Genomic DNA, 26484 nt, shown 5'->3' on the forward strand with positions numbered 1-26484 from the left:
TCGATAATGAACTCAACAGTATTTTTCTATGAGACTTTACTCTTCCCTTCTCCCCTCAGAGGAACCAACCCCTCCATCTTTTGTCCCTAAAGGTATAACTACAGACCTAGCATCACATTCATGTCACTGCGAGTTACAAGAAGGCAGAGCCCATGTATTATGGACTGGCCATTTTATCACTAGCACAGTGTCTGGCATGTAGTAGGTGTCGAAAAATCCCTTCCTTGATGGACAAGTGGGTTTTGGAAAATAAAAGTGGAAAATTTTGGTAAGCTAATCATTTCTGGATCTCTTACTGTGCTAGAGGAATATTGTCTATATTTATCTGCTAAGTCTACCAGAAAAATTAATGAAAGGAGGGACAATGGTGTGACCTGTTGTTGCTATTCTGAACACCTGCTGAGCAACAGACTTCATAGAATATTGCCTACTTGTAATTGGGATTGAGGTATCAAAAACAAAAGGACCCAAAATCAAGGAACCATGGTAAGGGACCTCAGAAAGAAGATACTTCTGAGATAGCAAATAAGTTTTGCCTCTATTGTCCGTGGTGAGACGTGGAAGCCTGGAGCAATGAATTCAGAAGGGCCCAAGGCTCCTCCCAGGTTTACACAACAAAGGGAGATGACTGTAGACAATATCTACAGTGGTGTAGCCGGGGGAAGAAGCAGTAGATACTACCACACAGTCACCTTGATCTAGTCCTTCCCCTTCACTGGACATAAGAGGAGACAGAGATCTCAGAAATGTCTAGCTGAGGGTCACATGATTAGTGAGTGGCAGAGCTGGCCAATACATGCATTCATTCAACATTTACTGAGTGAGTATTAGGTCCTGCATGGTGCCATCTGCTGAGATAAAATGATGAACAAAAATATTCATGGTCATCAACCTAGTGAAATTCAGTTTCCTCGATGCCTAACCCATAGCTCCTCCTACTACCTCAATAACCTCTCCAACTCCCACCTCCCCACTATAAAACTCCCATTTTATTATATGTAGTGACATTGCCCAGAAAAATATAAAAACTCTTTTTAAAAAAATACCTAATTCCGGGCTTCCCCTGTGGCGCAGTCGTTGCGAGTCCACCTGCCAATGCAGGGGACACGGGTTTGTGCCCCGGTCCGGGAAGATCCCACATGCCGCGGAGCGGCTGGGCCCGTGAGCCATGGCCGCTGAGCCTGCGTGTCCGGAGCCTGTGCTCCGCAACGGGAGAGGCCACAACAGTGAGAGGCCTGCATACCGCAAAAAAAAAAAAGACCTAATTCCAAACAATTCAACCAATTCATAACTATTCTTTCTCCCCCTCATTCTATTTATCCAAACTTTTAAAAACTCACATTTAAGCAATAACTCCACAGTGATATTTGAAATTTTTTTCAGATAGCTATATCATTCCCAAATCTTATCATCAAAGAATTTATCACAATGTTAGAAGGAAGTGTTAGCTAAGCTTATAGAGACCCTATAGTTCACATTTTCCAGAGGTTGAACTATCATCTTTATACTGAGGAACTCAAACGAGTGCTTAATAGCTCTTACAGCAAGGAAATTCTATTTTTAAACCTAATCCGAATCTTACCACTAAAAGTTAAACTAAATCCACTGTATCATCAAAGACAACAGAAAAGAATCAGTCACCATCTTACATCAAATAGTGGAGTACATATGCTTTTGGTCTGCAATTCTTCAGTTTCATCTTTTTCTCTTTAAAAATGAGAAAAAGGTCTTCTGTGGTGGCGCAGGGGTTGGGAGTCCGCCTGCCGATGCAGGGGACACAGGTTCGAGCCCTGGTCAGAGAAGATCCCACATGCCGCGGAGCAACTAAGCCCGTGAGCCACAGCTGCTGAGCCTGCGCTCTAGAGCCCGTGCTCCACAACAGGAGAGGCCACCGCAATGAGCACCACAGCGAAGAGAGGCCCCTGCTCGCCTCAACTAGAGAAAAGCCCAAGTGCAGCAACAAAGACCCAGTGCAGTCAAAAATAAAATAAATAATTTTTTTTAAATGAGAAAAAATGATTTGTGGGAAAAGTTAGCAGGAAAAGGGACTGCTCTGAAATCTTAAATAATTTAGCCAAAAAAAATTTTTTTTTCAAAGAAAGTAACTGACCCAAAAAGATATATTTATGTACCTATAATTTTCACTAAGGAGTTTCCACTTTGACTCTGGAGTAAACACATGATTTTTCAAATTCATGGTCTGCAAAATCCCGAGGCACCACGGAACACTTATTTCCATAGAGTAAAAAGACACATTCTGGCCTTATTCTGAAGAGGACACCAGAAAACAAAACTAATACTGTGAACAAACAAATCTTAGCTAAAACTCATTGAAATAATCCAAATGGTTTCCATTCCAGGGAAAATAGTAAGTCAGCAGTTTGCATACGGCTGCCTTTTCCAAATACACAAAATAAGCAAAAACACCACCAGAGGAAAGTGCAAATGCTGAACCCTTTCTATTTCTGTTTCCATGGACTGCAATTCAATCAATACCGCCGCCTGCAGTGCTCTGCCGCCATTTATGCACACTTCCAGGTGGCCTCCAATGTCCCACCCAGAGAGTCCAGAGAACTCCCAGACAAGGTTCAGGGAGCCATCAATCAAGCCACACACAGAATGACAAGAAAGTCTGGACCCGAGACTCCAACTGCGAGCACAAGCACTGGAAATCCAGAAAATTAATCTTTGAAGGTGTCGAGCAACCAGAACTCTCAGCAAGAACATTCAGATTCTAAACAAGAAAACAATGGGGACAGAGGTAGGCATTCCTTAGAGAACAAAAGGCTCTGGAGAAAAACGTAAATGAATCACAACCCTTCACCTACTACCATTAACAGCCTGGAGCTGGCAAAGGGCTGTTGAGTAAAAATATTCTACGTAAGGAAACTTAAGGAAGTATTCAAAACCGTTCACCCAGGATAGAAGACAACTCCATGTGCAAAATCCTACGTGGGGAAAGTATATCCGAGGTTATTAAACAGCATTAATAACTCTTAATGATTAGGGTAGCATCGTAAAAACCAAATTATTTTTGAAGAATAACATGAACAGAAAAGTGCTGTTTTAACTTCAAGACAGAGAACTTACTTCCAAACCCCCATCCTCCTACAGAACTTGAAAGGACAATAATTAGTCAAGAAAACAGCAAAATGAGGAAGTGGTATTCTCTTACAATTTCTGTTAATCCCCACCAGCTGTAATTTAAGAAATTCAGTGACATCAGCGTTTATACTGGATCCAGCAAGAATGACAGAACTACGAATGCAGAATCATATGAGAGGGGGGGAAAAGAAACTTGGGGGCAACTGGAAAATACATCTGAAGACGTGGAAAATTAATTCACTTTGCAGTGAATCACTTCAACAGCTTCCAACACCAACACTGCCAAAAAAAAAAAAAAACAGAAAAAGTGGAAAAGGAAGGATAAGCACCCCAAACCTAATCAAATGATCCAGTGGAACATCTGAAAAAAGAATGTCACTGAAATAAGTGAAGTAAACATTTCTGAAAACAGACAGAAAGCAATCTAACCATTTGTAAATGACAAGAACCAAAGATTCAATATTATACAAAGATTGTCACTCTTCAAAAAAACATATGCTATACGAGAACCTGTAAAAACTGAGTTACTTTGGTTATTACTTGCATTACCTTCTTGAAGACAGAGTCAATTCCATGGTCTCCTTTTCCCCAGAGAGAGAAAACAGCTCGTGAAAAAACCATTGCAGTAATTTCAAGGTGTCCCACCTGAGTTCACAGATGGACCTGGAACAGGTCTGAACTCCCAATATAAAGGCCAACCATTACCTTTTACTCACGTCAGAGTCCGAGGGAGAAGAAAACCACACCAAACCTGACTGACCAAACAACCTATAGAGGAGTTGAAAAGACACCACGGCTGCCTCAGCCCTTTGGCTGAACATTGAGTCCACTGAACCGTCTCAGAAAGGAGATGATTACAAAGATGCGATTGTAGCTGCTCTGCCACACGCGTACATGCACCTTCTCTCAACACTAGGAAGACTAAATGAGAGATGGAGTGATAATTAATAGGATTCTTGGCAGCAGGAGCCAGCTTCTTGAACAAACCAGTAATTGCTGCCTACTTAAAATGACAGAGAATCCAGCCAGCAAAGAGGGAGGTGCTAACAATGGGAATCATAAAAGGTAAAAAAGACTTACATCAACAGGTTACTTGGCTCCCATTCAAAACTACCTCCTTATCTACACATTCAGTTAATAATGAGAGCAAATAAATTGAAAATCACAAACAGGAGGACTAGAGATCAATAATCCTTCCAGAAGTATTACCACAGATTTCCCTTCCACACACTCTCCAACACCCAAAATGTCATACATTGATCATGAAGATAACTATCAACTTGTACATGATGTCATACTAGAAAAGAACATTTTTCCCATAAGTGATATATTTGACTTGGACATCCTTTGAAAATAACCAGGCTGTTAAGAAACTTTTAACAGCAGCCACAGACACAGTTTACACTCTCTAGTCTGAAATTAAAACAATTTATTGGTTGTAACCTCTCTAGGAAAGAAAAGGTATTTAGCTCAGAAGTTTTTTACCGGTATGACTGAAGATTTCTGGCAAGGTAGAGGACAGTTAGCACCCAGTATCTCTAGTTTAGACCTCCCAACCCCAAGAAATAATAGTACTGATTACCAAACACTCAACTAGACAATATTCCCTCAGAGAAGACCAGTATCTACTGAACACTCCCTAGCAAGAAATAGACCAATGAACCTCTAACATCTTTAGATGCCCAGAGACATGGAGAGACGAGGATTCCATCTTCTGCCATGGGGAGATGTCTAGAGAGATAAACCAGGCCAGCAGGCACATAGTTTCATAACGACTAATGCTGACCAAAACTCTTCATAAAATCAACTCCACAAGTAAAGACCCACCTCGTTCATTCCCTCAGGAGATCCCTGGCTCTCTGATGGTATTGCAGAGGATGACCTGATGCTCTACAAAAAACAGATCATTGAAAGACTAAGGGCTTCCTGACAACATGCAGCCCAGGAGTCCCTACTGATAATATCTCATGGAAATCTCCAACTTTTCTCGTGGCAGTTAAAGATGCATGTGAGGTAGTACATCAGGAGCAGAAGCACTGAAAACTCAAATGGTTTACATTTTTCTTAGTATGCATGAGAATTAAGTGGGTGTTTTTATTCAGTGTTGGTCTTTCTCCTTTCCCACTAATAAAAAGTAAGAATGCCTTTACATTCATTCGGTGAATGTCTAACCTATCACTGCTGGAACCCACTGAGTATATATACGGCTCATCGTTAAAGCCACCATCTAGTATTTTTATAACTTCTCCCTCTCTATTAGATCATTATATCCTATTATTGAAAATATTTAACTCAATATTTTGCGATGACTAATGTTCTTAACGCCCAAATGTCAAGGCAGAAGTTATGTTCATTACACAACATTATGATGTTTCAAGACCTTTGGCATTCAAAGATAAACAGTCCAGAATGTAATAGACTGGCTACGACTTCATAAAGACATACAGGAAAAGCAATTAACAACTCAGGTTAGAGGGGAAAAATAGAGAGATGAATGGAAAACATCAAGATGTTAGGAGCTACATGTTCAATGGTAGCCCACAAGGATGGGTATGTAGACAAGACTTCTTGATGTCACCAACTAGGGCCATTCAAAGATCTATAATGAGGAATGAGGAAAATCTGTAACTTAATACCACACGCTTGTGAATGATTAAGCATCCACCGTCCCACCTTTTGCTATCTCTCTTGAAGTCTTCACAGCCTACCTCCTTTAAATCATCAGAAACAGCTTTGAAAACAAAGGACTATTCAGCCAAGCACTCTGTGAGCACCTTTAATAGATCTATTTATCTTGGATTAAGATGTTCAACCGTACCCAGAGTCTCCCTTTACTTCATCAGACACCTAGTCCTCTTTCTATTCCAAAATCAACATGAGCTGTTGCCCCTGATCTCTTCCTATCCTGCCTCCCCACTCCATGCCCCAATATATACAGTAACCACTTCAGTAGGGCAGATAAGAGGGTAAGCTTTGAAGTTAGTCCTCCAGTTTAAGTCTTGGTTCCACCCTTACTTGAATGACCTTCGGCAAGTGACTTATGATGGCGCAGCCTCAGTTTCTTTTAAAATGGGATCCTACCTACCTCACAGAATTAAATATACAAAGCATTTGAAAGGTACCTAGTACACGTCTTAATATGTTTGTAATTCAACTAGATCTGAGTTATTCATTCCTGCTGTTTCAGCTTCTTGACTTTTCTAACAGGAAAAATCTGAAAAAAAAAAATTACATAGGTACCCTCCTTATCCCAGGACTAAGACAGATGGACAGACAGACACACACACACACACACACACACATACACACACGCACGCACGCATATATATACATACAAAGAAGCCATTCTTTTTATTTTTTTTAACTTTTTATTTTATATTGGAGTATAGCTGATTAACAACATTGTGATAGTTTCAGGTGCACAGCAAAGCGACTCAGCCATACATATACATGTATCCATTCTCCCCCAGACTTCCCTCCCATCCAGGCTGCCACATAACATTAAGCAGAGTTCCCCATGCCATACAGTAGGTCCTTGTTGGTTATCCTTTTTAAATATAATAGTGTGTACATGTCAATCCCAAACTCCATAACTATCCCTTCCGTCTACCCTTCCCCACTGGTAACCATAAATTTGTTCTCTAAGTCTGTGAGTCTGTTTCTGTTTTGTAAATACATTCATTTGTATCATTTCTTTTTAGATTCCACATATAAGAGATATCATACAATATTTCTCCTTTCTCTGTCTGACTTACATCATTCAGTATGACAATCTCTAGGGTACATCCATGTTGCTTCAAATGAAGAAGCCATTCTTTTTATAATACACAAGGATACGTTATGAAAATGCAAAAGGTACAGATGCAAGGCAGAAAAAGACGCAACTTTCAATACTTTAACTCCAATGTTCTGTAATTTTCATCACTTTAACCCCAGTGGGTTTCGGTTCCCAAACTGCAGAAGAAATTAAAGCACTAACACAAGACACAGCCTGTAGTAAGGACTCTGAAATGCTAGGTGTTGCTGTTATTACTGTTGTTGTTTGTGTTTCTTTGTTGTTAAATTGTAGGATGTATCTGCTATGTCACTCGAAACTACTGGACCTACTGAAAACAATTCTTTTCTTCCTTCCTTCCTAAAAGAATTCCAAGCACTCTAAACAAGTACTCAGTTAATGTTTACAATAATGACTAGGCTTATAATTATAATATGCTAATTTTCAATACACTGAGAAGTCAAAAACATCACCTTTATCTTCTAGGCCATGAGTAAGTTGAGCCTGGTTACTTCAGAAACTCCCTGCACCACAATTCCTAAGCCATTTTACTGCTTTCTGCTGGATTCTTCAGCAGTGATCCCCACAATTTCTCTGTGCTCTTTTCCCAGGTCCCCATTCTCACTCTCCACCTTCTAAAGAACAGTAGAAATTATGTCAAAATAAAGAGTAACATATCTGAACAGCCCCATTCAACTTTAAAGATCTGGAAATGATGGGCCTTTTTTTTTTTTGATGGGTCATTTTTATTGGCAAATAAACTCGTAAAAATAGAAGATTGGGTATCTGGAAAAGCTTGACTATTGTGGCTTCATGTATAGTCCACAACAATGTTGACGCAGACAATGCTTAAAAATGTTTTCCCGGGCTTCCCTGGTGGCGCAGTGGTTGGGAGTCCGCCTGCCGATGCAGGGGACACGGGTTCGTGCCCCGGTCCGGGACGATCCCACATGCCGCGGGGCGGCTGGGCCCGTGAGCCATGGCCGCTGAGCCTGCGCGTCCGGAGCCTGTACTCCACAACGGGAGAGGAAATGTTTTCCCCAGTGAGCATGTTTTTTAGCTCAGACAAATAACTGCCAGAAAAAGACAGGCACAAGAAAACAATTTTGAAGACCGTCAACCCTCATTATTCGTGGATTCCCTATTTTCAAATTTACCTATCACCAAAATTTATTTGTAACCCCAAAATTAATATATGCAGCATTTTTACAGTCATTTGTGGACAGAGAAGTGAGAAATCTGAGCCACCCACAATATGCATTCCCAACTGAGGTCAAACAAGGCGATGCTCTGTCTCCTTGTTTCAGTTTTCACACGGCAAACAAGTGTCCTTTGGGGGGGGGTCCATTTCGTGCTATGCTTTTTGCATTTTTGTATTTTTTTGTTGGTGACTTTACGGACGACCTCCAAGCCTACCTAGTGCGGATGTGCAGTCTAGTGTTGCTGAGCATGAGACGGCTGTGAGGTGCCTTACGGAGAAAAGCGCAAGTGCCAGATAAGCTCCCTCAGACATGACTTACAGTGCTGTTGGCCATGAGTTCAATGTTAATGAGTCAATAAAGTGTCTTTAAACAGAAACACACATAAAACAAGGTTATGTATCAATCGGGTGACAAATACGCTGTGACCACAGGCTCACAGGAACCTAACCCTGTTCCAAATTAAATGTTCATGTGACTGCATAGAACAGAACTACTACCACAAACAACAGAAATTGACTGTATGTTTATTTCATCTCCTAGCACCAATAGTAGTAACAACAATTAGTGCCCCTACTAACTTACGGTACTGAGCATTTTATATTTACCAGGCGTACGCACATGATCTTCTATCATCTGCACAGCTATTCCGAGAAGAAAATACTATTACCCTCATATTTCAGGTGAGAAAACTGAGGTTCAAAAAACCTGTACAAGGGTCCACAGTTAGTAAGAAAAAAGGTCAAGATATTTTCCTGACAGAGTTTAACAGAATTCCCCAAAGTTATTGATCCCTTCTGGCACACCAGAAACACTTCATTCATTTTGGCCACTCTTTATTCAAGAAACATATATAGACACTATACTGGATCCTAGAGATGCCCAGGGAACTAACAACTTCCCTGTTCTCGTAGGGCCTCTTTCAAGTGAGGAATGACAGACAATCGAATAAATATTACCTATCAAACTACGTATTGGGCTGGCCAAAAAGTTCATTCGGGCCTTTCCGTAAGATGTTATGGAACGTTTTGGCCAACCCAATATAAGTAAAAGATGCTTGATTTCTTAAAATATACATTATTTTTTAAATAAGTCTTCAAACAAGGTAAGAGCTAAAGGCTGTATTCAGTGAATATCAGTTTAAAATATATTCTCCCTTATACTATACATGATCTCTTACATTATATACGATCTCACTTATATGTGGAATCAAAAAAAAAAAAGGAGCTCATAGATTCATAGATACTGAAAACAGAATGGTGATTGCCAGAGGCAGGGATTGGGGGTGGGCAAAAGACTGAAGGCACTCAAATGATACAAAATTCCAGTTATAAGATCAATAAGTCATGAGAATGTAATCAGCATGGTGACTATAGTTAATAACAGTGTGTTGCAGTAAGCAACAAGGATATACTGCATAGCACAGGGAATTATAGCCATTTTCTTGCAGTAACTTTTAATGGAGTATAATCTGTAGAAATACTGAATCTCAATACTATACACTTGAAATTAATATAATATTGTAAATCACCTATACTTCAATTTTTTAAATAATTTTTTAAATAAAAATCAGAAGAAAACAAAAAATCCTGTATTGCATATTTGAAAGGTGCCAAGAGAATAAATCTTTAAAAAGTTCTCATCACAAGAAAAAAAAATTGTGTAACTATGTATGGTGATAGATATTAACTAGATTTATTGTGGTGATCATCTCCCAACATACATGACAATATATACAGTATACAAATACAGTATACAAATACTGAATCACTACATTGTGTACCTGAAACTAATATAATGTTATAAGTCAATTACACCTCCATAAAAATAATAGTTTTTATATTGATTACATTTTGACTTGGAATTATTTTGGATGTATTGGATTAAATAACATACTACTCTTATTTAATAAATAAATAAATAAATCACTTAATGTATTTCTTTCACTGATGTGACAACCAAGTGGGCTCTTTTCTTCCCCTAGAAAGAGCTCCTCTAGCCCTTGATGACCTGATCTGGGTTCCGTGCCAGCCCTTGGGCAGCCACCTATCTGCCAAAAGCAATGGCAGTTTACGGTTGACCCTTTTTGTTCACCATTATCTCCTGACTCCACAGTAGACTCAATAAATATTTACTAAATATTTTACCTCATAGGCAAGGAAAATTTACCGAAGGATCTTCCAAATAGTTCCCAAACCATGACTGAAAAAATAAGAGGGAGAGTTAGGGGCTTCCCTGGTGGCGCAGTGATTGAGAGTCCGCCTGCCGATGCAGGGGACACGGGTTCGTGCCCCGGTCCGGGAAGATCCCACATGCCGCGGAGCGGCTGGGCCCGTGAGCCATGGCCGCTGAGCCTGCGCGTCCGGAGCCTGTGCTCCGCAACGGGAGAGGCCACAGCAGTGAGAGACCCGCGTACCGCAAAAAAAAAAAAAAAGAGGGAGAGTTAGATCTCTTCACGTCCACCTCTTGAGACATCCAAGAAATAAATCTACTCTGAAAACTCCCCAAACTGCCTTGTCCATTTCCTCTTCCCTGAGCTATGGGTATCTTCAGTCTAACTCCAGCCTGCACAGCTGATTGATCCTCTTCTCTCACAAAAACACGGAGCTCACAAACCCATCCCACTGGGTGGTATGAAGCCTGAGAAGGATGGCCAGTCAGAAGACTTCATTCTGTCCTGTGCTCCTGAGTTCCCCAAGCACACTGGATCTCACCCTGAAGCATCTAACTCTATGCGTCTTTCACCTCTGTGTGTGTGTGGGGGGGGGGTTACGCGGGTGTGGAGGAGGCAGGGGTGTTTCAATTACATGGAAAGAGGGAAACTGTCATTTTCCCTGTTTTGTTATAAAACTCAGGAAAGGAACTGTTTAGCCAAGAACCAAATTTCAATTAGTCAGGACAATACCAGAGAAAAGCTGAAGATACTCTGAAAAACACCCTTTTGAGAATCCTGTATGTGCTTGTATGAATATATGTATGGTTTCTGGTAGAAAATGTCTCCCATTAATTGGTAATCAAACTAGTTCCCACTCCTCTGCACACAACAGCTGAGAGGTGGCGGAAGTGGTCCAGAAGAATGCTGGGTGACAGCCAAGTCCAACTCCAGGTTTGAAAACTCACTGCATAAATCCCAAACGTGTGAGAACTGACTATATGGTTGGTTGTGACAACTGACTATATGTACTTAACAGTGACAAAACAATGGTAGAGTCAGCAGCACCTACACAGATGAACCACTTCTTTCATTCTTATGTAAACCCCTGAATTCTAATGGCAATGACACCAGGAGTAGCCCTTGGGTACAGTACCAGGCAGAAAGCAGCAGTAATGCAGGTACAGCAGCAGGTGGAGCGGTAATTGGGGCAGCAGCATCTACTGCGCCCTTACTACAGGTAGTACTCACACTACCTTACTGAATCTTCCCAGCCAGCCAATGAGGGAGGAACCCTCGTTACCCAGGTAATGCGTCTTAAGCTGTAACTGATGAAGACATCCACTTATGTGTGCAAGACAATGGGAATTTTCCTTCTAAGAAAGATGGTGGCTCTTCAAACTAACCCCCTTTCTGCTTTCTAGGGATCGGCTTAGCCACAGGTTTGGGGGAGAAATTTTGTGAGGCTCAAGCAAAGCATGTCATCTGATTGCGGTGATCATTTCACAATGTATATGTATACCAAAGCATCAAGTTATACACCTGAAATATACACAGCTCTTATCTGTCAATCATACCTCAATAAAGCTGGGAAAAAAAGAAAAGCAAGCTATCAGGTTGGGGTGGGTACCTAGCCTCGCTACGCAGTGCTACTAGGAGGGATAAATCCTAGAAGAGTGAAAGATTTGGCGATTCAAGAATACAGGGGGGCTTCCCTGGTGGCGCAGTGGTTGAGAGTCCGCCTGCTCATGCAGGGGACACGGGTTTGTGCCCCAGTCCGGGAGGATCCCACATGCCGCGGAGCGACTGGGCCCGTGAGCCATGGCTGCTGAGCCTGCACGTCCGGAGCCTGTGCTCCGCAACGGGAGAGGCCACAACGGTGAGAGGCCCGCGTATCGCAAAAAAAAAAAAAAAAGAATACAGGGTATTATGGCTTATACTGGATAGAGATAACTGTATAATGAGGCTGTCTTGTGAAATGTGAAAAGATAAAGCAGGAACTCACTACAGGCCAAGTTTAAATGTGACAGGAATGACAGATACACGTGTGGACACAGCCGTGGAGCCCGGCTTCTACCCTGCATGGTGTTGTGAAACCCCAATTCGTGCATCTTATTATTTATTCCTCCACCTAGCTATAGTCTATCATTACGATGAAAGGAAACATGTTGATAAAGACAAAGACTGTTCTGGCAACAAAAGTAATGCCCTACCTGTAAATAGCATGTGCTGTCTTTAAATACCTCCCTGTTAGGCATCCCAAAGTTCACCACTATCTGATCTGCATCCACTCCCAAAGGTCCTGATGTTGATCATCCAACCGAGGGATGATCTGGCCCTACTTCCCTTCTCTTCTATGGACCCTCTTATTTCCTGCTGATTGCCTTTGAGTCGTTTTCTCTTAATGCCAGTGTCTAAAACTAAAAAGTCATTTCAAGTCAAAAAACCTTGTTGGTGCTGTGGGCAAAGACGGAACCAGAATGAGGGCCCGGTTATGAGCACAAGAGCCAAGGCTTCGGCCTGAGGATTTTACTCAAGTATTTCTTTTAATCCGCACAATTAACTACAACTTAGATCATACTATTATCCACTCACCCCACTTAGTCCTCTGTTGAAATAGAGGCTACAAGAATCACTTGCCCAAAGAGAGAAAAGCTAGTAAGTGGTCAAATTGAAATTTAAGTTAAAAATCCTTCTTCTCTCTGAAGGTTAAACCCAAAACTCTAGACTTCTTCGACTGGTTAGAGCTCTTAACCCGTTTACAATAAGAGCAGACGCTTTGCCAAAAAGCATCAGGGCTTTTTGTCTGGAGAAGGTCAGCATGCAGCAAAAGGAAAAAAATAAAAATAAAAATGCTTGGGTTTTAGTGGATTAAAAATAAGAGTAGGCTGAATTCCCTGGTAAGTAAGGAGTCCAGAACTGCCCTATAGGTCCTACTTGTCTGATACAACATTGACCCTGCCCTTCCCTCTCCGCCTGAAATGAGGATGGCCTGGTGAGATTCAGGATGAGGGAGACGATCTGTTATGTCAGGACACCCTAACATGTGACAAAACAGAGGCTGCCTGGTCGCAGTCACCCCGCCCCTCTGTTTTGGAAGCTCCCACACTCTACAAACTGTCTGGAATTCATTAAGAAGGGAAAACAGGCTGACAGTCGTATTTCAAATTTTATTCAGCAGAAATTTTGTGAAAAACAATTTGGTCATGTGGGCACACTCATAACCACCATTACCCTGTTTCTCCACCAAATCATTCAGTCAAGTGACTGCCGTGTGCTTCAAGTTTCACACTTTGTGAGTCTCCATTAAACTACAACCCTCCAAGATCTGGGCCAGGGCTCCTTATGGTAGTACAGCTAGCTTAACTCCAAGTCTCTTATTTAGAGATCACATCTGGACAACCAAGCATCCTACCTGGTTTCATTAACCTAAATCTGATAGCTAACTTTCTAGAGGGGATTTTCCTTTTTTTTTTTAATCAGTGAGTGATTATTATCAATGATCATCTCTAGCCTGACCATAACAAGCAACATGGCGTTTTTTACGAAATGCACTCCAATCCAGGATATTTTTCATTCCAAAACAGGAACAATTTAATGTGGAGACGAAGGATTTATGGTAAAAGCATTAGGGAAGTAGTTTGCAAACTTGAGTGTGCATCAGCATCTCCTGGAAGACTTGCTAAAAGACACAGACTGCTGGGACTCCCCACCAACAGTTTCCGATTCAGGAGGCATAGGGTCCGAGAACGTGCATTTCAAACAAGTTTTTAAGTGACACTGAAGCTGCTGGTCTGCGGGCCACATTTTGAAAACCATTGCTCTAAGGTGGTGGTGGTAGTGACGGATGTATTGTTGCTGTTGGAAAGTGGGGCAGTGATTTAATCCATGAACTTGGAATAGGAAGCACTGCATAGAGGTGGGATTCTGAGAACAGATCAGCTCGGGCAGCCCCCCACTCAGCTGGCAGGAAATCCAAATTAACCGTCTTTACTCAGAAAAAGAATTTATTGATAAAATAACAGAAAATTCCAAGGATAAACCTAACCAAAGATAGGCACAACTTGATCCAGAAGCCAAAATCCTACTACTAGGGCCATGGCAATGAAGGTTAGCTATCCATGGGAAGTTGAGTTCTCTTTTCTAAGACAGTGGTGTTGACACCCAGCTGGGGTCTCTATTCCCCAGTTCCCACCCCTGCATCCAGATCTCGGTATGAACCTGGTCCTTGCCAAAAGAATATGAGCAAGAGTGATGCCTGTCACTTTGGGACCCTAGTTGTGCCTTCTCCTCTTCCTTTCCACCACCAGACACAAAAGATGCCAGGGTTCTAGGCAATGGCAGAACCAGAAGATAGACGGAGACTGGATTCTTGATTTGTCATACGGAGGAAAGCTGTTTGCCAACCAGGAACTACTACCTATGTGACTATCGCCTGCCACTTCCTTATAGCAACTAACATTAACCCAATACAAGGGCTTTGTTTTTCTCTGCCTCCGAGATAAGGCTTTATTCTGGAGCACAACACCTTCCCAAGTTCAAGATCAACGGAAATAAAGGGAGACTCTCTTCCTGTTAGCACCCAAGCAAATCCCTGGGATGCGTGACATCAGTCAACGTGTAACTCCCTGAAAGCAATCCCTGTGATACAGAAGAGTGGCTAAGTCTGTGTCAAATTCTCCACCCCAAAGCCATGACACTCAAGCACGTGGGCTAAGCATGTGGAAAGGGGTTGTTATAAGAATTTGGAAAAGTGACTACAGGCAGGCAAAATACATTTCCTCTACTGTCCACTAGGGGAAATGCATAAGCAAAGGGAAGCTGGCTGCCAGTGAGATCTGATCAGAAAGATGTCAGGTATATGAACCCAAGAGTAAGCAAGAGGGATACCCTAAGCCAGCAGTGGCCTGTGCATCGCTGACCCCAGAAACAAATCCCAATTAATTGTACTTGCCACTCAGCCCCCTACCATTAAAGCATGCATCTTAGTGACTATGATACTATGACCAAGCAAGCACCATCAGATCCTCTCTCTCATTCATTTCTGAATCAACAAGGATTTAAAACATCCACACACAATCAGTATCATTAGAACTGCATTCCAAGACCCCATCGTTTAGCATTTATACATCTAGCCTTTATCTAGATAACACATGATTAGTGTTTATCTACCTAAAGACCAGTGGATTAATGACCATGCCAAGGTGATGCAAGATGTGGTTCCAAAAAGTCTACCCACCGATTGTCAATACACCACAAGCCAGTGGCCAACCTCTCCAAGTTACTCTCCAAGCACACTTCTTTGCAGCAAACGGGCCAACTTTTATTTGGAATGTGCCAATTGCTTATATTAGTGCCAATATTGCTTATATTTTTAGAGACTGTTTTACATAAGCTACTGTAAACTCTACCTTGAAAAATAAATAGAATTTTCAAGAATGCATAGTTGATGTCATCCTTTTCCCTTGAAAGTAAATGACCCTAACTGGCCAATACTATTTTAATGTTTATTCATAGTCATTCTCTGCCCCAAGTATTATAAATTTGTTGCAAAGTGTTCTATTGGCTGAGGTGCCAATATTCTAAATTTAGGTGGTGTGATTATGCAGGCTTAGTAATACCACAGAGCAAAGCTGACCCTGAAATAATACCTTTTCATCATTGGTGAAAAACTTCAAATGCAAAAAAATAGAACAAAAATATACCCAGTCCTTTTGATGGAGAAGGGATTGTTACAGTATTGGTGTGTCTGTGAATACTATCTCCAGCTGTTTGGGACAGACTCACTCAAGAGGAACAAGGTGGCCACATCTCACTGAGGTGCCCAGGTAGACTATATGGGGACTGTACTAGATTCCAAATTAAACAGGAAAATCATCTTTAGGATTTCTGTGTGCTCTTCCCTACACCAAGTTTCAAATCACCAGTTATAAAAATAAAATGTATGTTTTGAAAAACATGCTTTTTAGAACCAGTTAATATTTAGGAACATATCACAATAAAGGTACCGAAGTAAATATAGCATTCCTGTCTGTCTATTTTATCCTAATCTCACATACAACCTTAACCACCGGGCTAAATAAATCTTCTCTGCCTCAAATCTTCTTCCCATGGAAGCAAGTTAAGCTTCCCAGAAGGAAAACCTATCCTACAAACAACAGCTACACATGCTCCCACCAGTGGGGACAACACCTTTCCCATCTGCCCTTGACCATGTGGGAAAATAGGGGAATGTGTGTGAATGAGTCAGCAAGTTACCCCACTCTGGGGAGGGGGCGGGGAGGGCCCAGGCCACAGACGCCTTCCTGAAATTGCTCAATAACCCACAATTTTCTTATAGAAAGACATGATTCTACCAGTGCCTTCCCTAAACCTACAACTCACTATGGTTGGATTTAAAATATTTGTTCCCACACGACCCAGGATTTTTTCCTTTTGAAAGTTACCACTCCGTGGGCACTTCAATTAAAGAACACAGCTACTGAAATTCGAATGCTTTGAAGATTTCTTTCATAAAGGGTCAAATTAAAAACACACCATTGCCTGTGGATGTCAATGTTAATGAAAGGTCGAAGTGGTGTGTGGGAGAAGAGGCTTCTTTTCCTTTCTGCACCAACGCTGACATTTTCACATCAGTGTAGACAGGAAGCGTGTGATCTAGGGGCTGAAACACAGGACTGGGAGTCAGTTCTACATGGGTCATTTGTTTGTGGTGTGCGTCTTTGGTGAAATCAATCTCAGGTTGTACTGTTTAATCCTAGATGACTTGGACCTCTCCTTTGTGCCAAAAAGTAATTCAAAATGCAGCCAAAAATCATTCCTAAACTAAACATAAGGGAAGTATGCTCAGACCTGAATGATCTCAGTGCAACAACAGTGAGATGAGCAAGGGGACAATTCGAGTAAGATGATCCTGGAGGAAAGAAAGGATAACAAAAATAACAAGGCCCATCTCCACGTTTAGTCCAGGGGTAGATTTATGAAGACAAGTATACATCTCTGACTCACTTGACATTAGGAAAACACTTAAGACCAAGTTATAAACACTTATGGGGAAGATTAATGTCTGCATTGCTTCTTCTACTACTATTCATATATTATCTTACAATTACCTTAAACCAGTCCTATGTGTCTTCCTGAGCAACTATAAAGGTCAAGCCTACTGTTAACTCTTTACACACATTACCTTTCATCTTCACAGCACCCTTCCAAGGTAGCTATTGCTCCATTTTACAGAGGAGGGAACCCAGGTTCAGAAAGGTTGGCGAACTTGTCCAAAGTCACACAGCTAATGAGTGACAGCACCAAGATCTGCACATTTAACTCAGACATTCAGTGCCTCAAAATCACTTCCTCCATGAGGTCATTCTTAAAGACCCACCCAATAAAGCCCCTTCTTTCCCAGTCACACTTTATCAATAACATTCTATTTAGTTTTCATAGCACCAAAACTTATCTTGTTCATCTATTTAGTTCATTATTAGCTATGCCCCCACCTCCAAGACAGGAGCACCATACTAGCAGGAACCTAGTCTGTCTGGTTCTACTTTTGATTCCCTACAGCTGGCGAAAAGCTGTCACACCATAGGCACTTAATAAATAAGTGTTGTAAGGAGGGAAAGGAGGAAGGGAAGGAAGAGAAGAAAAACAAACAAATCCAGGTCCTTCTGACCCCAAAGTGATACTGCCTTTGCTGAAAGTGACTGAGGGATGTTTTAGAAATGACTTAGGGAAGACAACAGGAGCTCACGACTTTGAGGTACCATTTATATCTTTGTGTGCCTTTCTCTCACCGGTATCACCACTCTCCAAAGCACTGCATCCCTCTCAGCCTGCCCTGGTTCAACTTCTGTGTAAACACTCCAAAGGTGTACGTCTTTATTCTTCATGATGTGCAAGAAAGGTCACCGAAGAAAAGACGCAGCAAAGAAAGAAGGAGGCCATGTTTAAGACCCAACCTAGGGCTTCCCCGGTGGCGCAGTGGTTGGGAGTCCGCCTGCCGATGCAGGGGACACGGGTTCGTGCCCCAGTCCGGGAAGATCCCACATGCCGCGCAGCGGCTGGGCCCGTGAGCCATGGCCGCTGAGCCTGCGCGTCCGGAGCCTGTGCTCCGCAACAGGAGAGGCCACAACAGTGAGAGGCCCGCGTACCACCAAAAAAAAAAAAAAAAAAGACCCAACCTAGAGAAACGAGGAGAGTGGTCCTCCTCCCCAAGTCCTCAGGAACAGAAAGAGGTGTGCGAGTTTCAACAGAGATCCCAGACCTGCCTGCAGGTCCTCTCACCCTCAGCCCTCAGCTGCCTCAGGAAAGATGCAGACTTCATGGCTTGCTTTAATTCCTTGCCCTCAAGTACACAGTGTTCACCAGACTCATAAAATCCTCCTTATAAACTTCACATTTGTCTTTACAATTTCAAAAGCCTGTGGTGACTACATTAACTATCTTTGACCCATCTTCTGGACTATTTTCTTCAAATAATGCATATTTGGAGATGAGTCAAACATATTTTTATAATTTAGTTTGATGAGATGGACCTAACAGCAAAGTACGTTTCATACTTAAAACACACACACAAAATAAATGAAACTCTTGCTTACTGTCCTTGAAAAATGACAAAAAAACATTTAGCCAGAGTTTTTTCCCCCCCTATTATTTATCCTAATACTGCCAGTTCTGAAACAAAGCAGTTGGAAGCAGAAATTTAGTAACTTTGATTTGTCCCAAGATACATTTTTTTACACTGAGGTCCTATTCCTGACAGTAAGCACATGTGACCTGTTCTAAAAAAAGGATATTTTCCACTTCTTGCACAACTGGAGCAGATATAAACATCAGCCTGTGCAAACTGCCCTGCAGAACTCAAAAGGGAATTAAAAACACACACACATACATACACTTAAATAATTCTATAAATAGCAGTACTCAGGAAAAGGAAATCTCCAATAACACACAAAACCAACACTTAGAATTCCACTTTAATCAAGTTTTCCATCTAATCATAGCACACAAGCAATTTGCATAATAAGATCTGAACACCTGCCAGGTTAAGGCACCCCAATCTTGTCTATTTTGCTTCAGATACGTAATTCTGTACATGCTTTATTGTTGTTATAAGGAGGGGGAAAATTGCAATCATGGTAAAGTAGAAGAGAAGGAACTGATATTACCTACTAACATGTGCTAGGCACCCTGCGAAGCACTTTTACATGTGTTTTCTCACTTTTAAAACTTCACCAACCCTAAGAGGACGGTTCTACTGATCCCACTTTACAGGTAAAGAAATTGAGACTCCAAGAGGCTAAGCATCTTGTCTTGAACGCAGACACGGGTGTTAAGTGGCAAAGCCATGGGCACAGCACTTAAGCACAGCTACTTCTGAACCTGTCCACATGCATCCAGTCTCTACCACCCCAGGTGCCCAAAGACCACAAGGAAGAGCTGGGATTCTGGTTAGAAATATAAAAGGCAATCAGAAATCCTAAAAGTCTGTTTTAAGCTTATGCCTTCCAAGGCGTCTAACATTTTATTTAATGTTATAAAGAAATATATTTGAGTATTGCTCGACCTTCAAGGCCAAATCGAATACGCTTATTCACTGACAAAATTGAGCCTCAATTTCCCTTCCTCTATTAAATTCCCATTGCTGATGCCCACGCCCCACGGTGATCACACTCCATCCTGTTTGTCTGGCTGGATCTACATGTTCTCTTTCCCTCACCCCACTGAGGCAAGTTTTGGAGAAGGTGCAGCATGATTCCCCATGGGCAGGCCCCGCGCCTTGCACATGGCAGCACAGACCAGCGCATGAGAGCACGGGCCCAGAGCCAGATCCAGGCCCATCTACTTACTATGCCTTAGTTTTCTTCTCTGTAAAATGAGAATAATAAAAATACATACACCAAAGGTTGAAGTGAGAATTAACTGCGTTAATTCAAGTAAAATATTCAGAATCATTCCTGGCATGTAGTAAGCACTGCATAAGTTTTACCTGTTTTCAAAATTATAATTAACACTATTTTTCTCATTTATTATTACCATTTTATGTGGGTTTTGCAAGATAAAGTTAACACACATAAAAACACTTAGAACAGAGGCTGGCACACAGTGTGGCCTCAGTTAACGTTAGTTGGGTTTATTGGTATTAATTTGCATGTACTCAACAGATATATGTTGAATATAAATTTGTATGTATGTGCTGACACCACAACTGTTTTTTTTTTAAACCAGCATAAAGAAACTGTTAAGGACCGGATCAAAATTATAAAATGTGAAAGATTTATCTGCAGCACCTCATTAGGAGGAAAGCAAAAAAGGTTTTACCAAACTTGGGGTAATTTTATGGCATAAAAACACTGGCCTTAGAGAAGAAAGCCAGAGTCAACCAAACGCGAACCCTTTCTGGAAGGTCAGGACTCTCTGCTAAGTAATAAAGAAATAACAACAAGAACAACATCTGCTAACATTTACAGAGCACTTACCATGTGCCCAGCACCATGCTAATACTTTTCCATAGCCAATATCACAGTTAATGTCCTTAAGACTCCTACTAGAAGGCAGGCCCCCCCACTTGCCAGATGAAGAAACTGAGGTTAAAGGTCACCCAGCCTCCCCAAGGTCACCCAGCTTGTTAGGGACAGACAGAAATGCCAGAACAATGCTCTTAATCTCCATGCAAAGTAGTTCCCTGCGGATTGGACAGATAAAAAAATCAAGAAAACTTTCAGAAATCAATAAAAGATGGACAGTTCTGTCTTGCCAAGAATGGATTATCATTTCATAAACGAAAGGGTATGTTTAGTAGGAAGACAGGAGGGAAAAACTCAGAATAAGTCCAAGAAATGACAGTAGCCTTGCAAAGAAATACGTGTGTGTGAGCGTGCATGTGACACAACAGCTTTTTCTTTATCATTTCGACACAAACCTATGACTGCTTCACACACACCTCTTTGAATCAGCATTTGAGAAACACTGCTGTATCTCGTCCTGCCATTATAAACCTAATACTTTCATTCCCATTTCTTATTTGTGGGAAGTTAAACAACCATTATCTAAACCGTTATTAAAACTTTGAGTAGAGGAGAAACTGGAATTAGATTAAGCCAATTCTGAAGTCTGCCCAGGAAAAGGGCATTAGCAGCTACAAAATCACAGAATTTAGCACCGCGTAAATGAAACAACAGAACCATGAACCTGAAAGATGCTACCATGGTTTTTAATGTTTTTTTTTCAGGACCCAAAGCCCTACAGAGTCCCTTCCCTGCTAGGAGCCCATTCAACAGTTCCACATCTGACCCTGACCCAACTGTGCCAACGTGTGAATTCTGGGTTCACCCCCTCATATTCGGCACTCTTCCTCTGCCACCCCACCATTCAGGGCTCATTCCCAGGAGAACACACAAATGTTTCAAAAACCTTTGGGGAGGAACCAAACTGCAAACAGTTCTTCATGAGAACCTTTTCTCATAGTGTGTGTCTTCCACCGTACGACACAGCTTTGCCAGTCCCTGTGAACAAAACGGGGTTCCCATCATGTAATCCATCAGCTTCACACTCCTAAAGGCCAGGAGGTCTGGGTTAGGAATGAAACTGTCTCTCCTCATCAAACACCTGCACATCTGAACTTAGCCCAAATGAAGAATATAAAACTCCTCTTTTGACAGACCCTGGTGGATACCTATTTTAAAAGAAACCAGAACCAAACCCCCCATCCTGAGTGGGATGCAAAGGGACAAAGCAACACATATTCAAACGACAAAACACTATTGGGCCAGGCATTGTCCTAGGCCAGTCAACCTGCAACAGGGGTGAGTCTGTCCCCCGTGGACATTGGTGGTGTCTGCAGACAAATTTGGTTGTCACAGCTGAGGTAGGGGAGCTACTGGCCTCTAGCAGGTGGAGGCCTGGGATGCTGTTAAATATCCTGCAATGCCCAGGATAGCCCCACATCAAAGAGCTATCCAGTCCAAAGTGTCAACAGCACTGAGGTTGAGAAACTCTGTTCTAGGCTCTGGGGACACCACAGTAAACAAGGAAGAGACAGAAGTCCCTGCCCCCTTGGACCCTGCAGTCTAGTGTGGAGAAACATATCATAAATGGAACACATCAGAAAAGTATAGACTATGTTATAATGTAAGTACTATGGAAAAAAACAGAGCAGGGCGAGGAAGACTGAGAGTTTGGAGGGAGAGCCACTGCATAGAGCGTGGTCAAGTAGGCTCGGTGGGAATGACATTTAAAGGAAGATGTGAAGTTGGTTGGGGAAGGAACAAATGCTATTGCTCTCTGGACAAAGAGAGAAAGAGGGGTCAGCAAGTGCAACATACAAAGGCCCAGAGGTGGAAGGGTCTGGAGTATTCCGGGAATGGTGAGGACACTGGCTGGAGCAGAGGGAGCCAGGAGAGTGGCAGCAGGAGATACAGTGAGAGCAGACAGGAAGCTTTCCCATACAATCTGCCTGGTACCATTTTAAGGGTCTCGAGTTTTACTGATATTAGGAGCTACTGGAGTGTTTTGAGGGTTCTGAGGAGAGAATGACATGATGTAACACATTTTAACACGGGGTTTCTCAATCTCAGCAGTGACAATTTGGGGTCAGATAATTCTTCATTGTGGGGCTGTCCTGTGTACTCGAGAATGTTTAGCAGCATCTCTGGCCTCTACTTAGTAGAGGCCAGTAGCAACCCCCATCCATTGTGGCAACCAAAAATGTCTCCAGACATTGCCAAATGACACCTGGGGGGCAAATCACTCCTAGGTTGAACACCAGTTTTAACAGGAACATTTTGGCTCCTGTGTGAAAAAACCACTGAAAGCGGGTAAGGACGAAGGCAGGAGACCAGGTAAGGGACAGTCACCCAGGTGAGGGCAGGTGGCAGTTTGAACCAAAGTGGAGGCAGAGGAGTTGGTGACAAGTGGGCAGATTCTAGACATATTTTCAACTCCAAGAGACAATCCAGAAAATAAAACTGAGAGACAAAATAGTTGCAGCAGTCTTCACCTTCCAATTTCAACTTTTTCTAAGCAAAATTAAAAAAAGGGAGGTGCCCCGGCAAAGACTTAACGACAAAAAGCCACGAGGAGGCCCTGAACGTGCAGCCCTTGTAGAGTCATACAACAGATGTTGATGACAGTACATTAGACAACTGTGGAAAACAGTACTATACGGAAATTTTGCCAACCCCATATATTTATTCACAGATTTTATTTCACTGGTTTATTTCAAAGAGCATGTGTCTGCTCCACAGACAAGTTTTACAGCGTTTTTAATTTAGCCTTCCTCTGCACACCAGTTCTGTCCCGCACCTGTTTCCAGCTTCAACGTGTGAAGTCAGAGCTTCCCACATCCCCGAATTTTTCTTTACACGTGCAAGCTAGCTCCTGAGGACGTTCAACCCTTGCAAGCCTTTTTCTTCTTTTTTTTTTTTTTTTTTTTTGCCGACTCTGAAAAAGAACAGGCCCCAAATCCTCCAACGTGAGTTTCATGACATTCAATTGGGTTTTTCCAGATGGTATTTTCCTCGCTCTCTCAAACTCATTTATATTATTTATCAGCTACCATCAAAAAGGTTCCAAACAGTCCGGTTATTTCTTTCAGGACCACACACACACACACACACACACACACCCTCATTCTGGCCATGTAAGCATTTGCTTATAGAAGCAAAAGCAGAGACTGCTCGGTAAAACACTGGTCCCTTCAGCCGAATGCAGATAAAGCCCCAATGAGCATAACCAACAATACCCTTTACACACTATTACTCCACACCCCCAACCCCCAATGCACACAATCTAGGCTCACACACAAAACAGCCATTATGAAGAGAAACCATCAACTAAAGGCTGGTTTTAGGCAACTAACTGCACAGGAGGTTTCCTTCCAATCTCTGTTAAGCATCTGCCAAGAGGCTGCTTCAGCCACCCAGTCAGTGGGTGCGCTGTTCCCACATTTTCTTCCCCGAAGTGGATTCAGACTCTCACACAGCCCCGAAAGAAGCAAACCTGGCTACACTTTCCACTAGATCAAGTACCAGAGCCATGTGCCCCTGCAGCTAAGATCACACCACCTCACTCCTGATTCAGCCGTCTCTCTTGATTCACCCTGATTTCTGGACCCTCCTCCCCTCGGCCAGCCAGGGCCCTTCACCCAGGCCCTACCCACCGAGAGGGGCGGGAAGGAAGGTCTGAGAAGGGTGCAGAAGCACTGCAGAACCTTCCAGTTTCAGCCTCATCTTACCTCACACTGAGAGAGGTGGAACTAAACCCTCTCTACTCACGGCCTCAAATGACCATCTCCCTCTTAGTAAACATTAGAAATGTCCTGAGTAGCCACAGGGCAGAGAGAAAGGAAGACACCCAACCCGTTCCGATGGACGAGTGGGAACGGAGCCAGCATAGGAAGTGGGCACTAGGGGTGGTGGGGCGCCAGAACAGCAGATGTCTTCATTCCTCTCCCAAAAAGTTTTTTAAATCCCCAGAGAATTAAACACTTGTCGCTGCCCAACAGGGGACACTCCCCAAACCCTCCATCTGAAAGCTTCTTCCCCTCCAGGGAAGGCCTGCATTTGAACGGAACCCTATAGCCCGAGGAGTTCAAGCTGGACGAGGAGACACGCCCCCCCGCTCCCGCCACCCCCCTCCGGCTGCTCGCCACCCCCCGCCCCTCCCGCGCTGGGGTGCAGCGGCCGGGAAGGTGAGGGGCGGGCCTTGGGAAACCTCACCTGGAGGCCGCCTGGGGCGGGTTTTCCCAGAGGGGTGGTCGGACTCCTAAGAGGCAACAACACAGGAACTAATTGCTTCCCTCTAACATCGCGCTCGATCCACCCCAAGCTCTCCCTCTCCAAGTGTTCAGCCCGCTGGGATATTCAGGAAAAGGATTCACTCGAAACTCTTTTTCCTCCTGCCCATCCGGACAGCGTCCGGGCCCGGCGCTCCTCCTCCCCCACCTCCGCGCCGCGGCACTCCCCAGCCCCCAACAGCTCTCAGCAGCTGGTATCCCCAACCGAGGGTCCCCTCGTCCGCGCGGCCCGTCCCGGGCTGCCCGCCGCGCCCCCAAAGTGCGCCTGGGCGGAGAACCCCGTTAGCGCACCGGCCCAGCGGTCACGGCCCCCAACTGCGGGGGATCAGTTCGCCCTCTGCCCCGGGGCAAGGGCACGGGGTCCTTGTCCCAGAGCCCCGGCGAGCGGCTTTCCTCGCCCCAGGGTGGGAGGCGCGGGGTTCCCTAGCCGCCGGCCGCGCCTCCCTCCAGCTGTCACCACTCACCTGCTCTTCAGAGGTTGACTCTTGAGTTCGTAATAGGTTTTGGGCTCTTCGTGAAACTCCTCCCCGACTTCGAAATCCGGCACGATCCCCGATTCCGACTGCATGGCTCCCGCTTCCCGTCCTCCCACTGCTCCAAAGTGAGAAGCGAGCCTGGGGCCGGAGGGGAGGTGGCGGGGCCTGGGTCCCCCGAGCGGTGCGCCCCCGCGCAGTGCAGAGCTCAGCCCGCTGGCCCGCGGCGGCCGCCAACCCAGGCGCCCGGAGTTTACACTCGCACCCAGGCGGGAGGGGCGGCTGCCCGGCGCCGCCTGGGATCTGTAGTCCCTGCCGGGCGGGGTACTCCCGGCTTGCCAGGAAAGCCGCTGCCCCTAAAACTACAATTCCCAGAAGGCCAAGCGAGGACAGAGGCAACGTGGTAGACACCGCTAGTGCAACTCCTGTTTGGATTCATTGTCAATGTCAGCAGCTCCTGTCCCTCCTCTCTCGCCACTTGCTTCAACGGTACAGACGTGGCTATTTAATATTAATAAGAACGGACTCAGCCCTGCTCTCCTACCATCACTCCTCCTCCCAGCTCACACATTCGCGAGGGCACGCCAAGTCCTTATTTTTTTTAAAAAAGGGTTTTGACACTGAAAAGTTTCAGCCTTCAAGCCTCCCTTAAAATAAGACTTTCTGTCAGGCTACATGCTTCCCAGCGCTGCTGCGACAAATCCACTTGTCCTCGGTTTGGAACTGAGTGGAGGAACTTTCCTTCACTTTGTAAGTAAAACAGTACTGTAGCAAGTGTTCTTGTGCGTTCCTTTTCCGTAACTAACTCAATCTGGGCTTTTACAATACTGTTCAGCCATCTGGATGACTCTCCCCTTTATCCAATTAGCCACTTCTAATCTAAAGCGGTACTTGAAAGGTGCGGTTAATTTTAAAACGCACGAAGTTACAAAACAGCGTCGTCACTGTCTGCTTTTAATTTCTCAGTTGGCTGGGAGTTCAAATGA

The 26484-nt window shown here is 43.5% G+C and overlaps 1 protein-coding gene across 5 annotated transcripts in view; it reads right to left on the bottom strand.

Moving 5' to 3' along the window:
• Positions 1 to 25671, bottom strand: part of MITF (melanocyte inducing transcription factor) — a 224016-nt gene extending 198345 nt beyond the window's left edge. For all 5 annotated transcript variants that reach the window (XM_082847226.1, XM_082847224.1, XM_082847228.1 and 2 more), the window contains exon 1: positions 25490 to 25671. In XM_082847226.1, coding sequence (XP_082703352.1) covers positions 25490 to 25593 — 104 coding nt within the window. In that variant the 5' untranslated portion in view covers positions 25594 to 25671. The remainder of the gene's footprint in view (positions 1 to 25489) is intronic.
• Between the last annotated feature and the right edge of the window lie 813 nt (positions 25672 to 26484).

The sequence above is a fragment of the Leucopleurus acutus genome (genome assembly GCF_964270905.1).
Source record: "Leucopleurus acutus genome assembly, chromosome: 10".
Classification (NCBI taxonomy): Eukaryota; Metazoa; Chordata; class Mammalia; order Artiodactyla; family Delphinidae; genus Leucopleurus; species Leucopleurus acutus.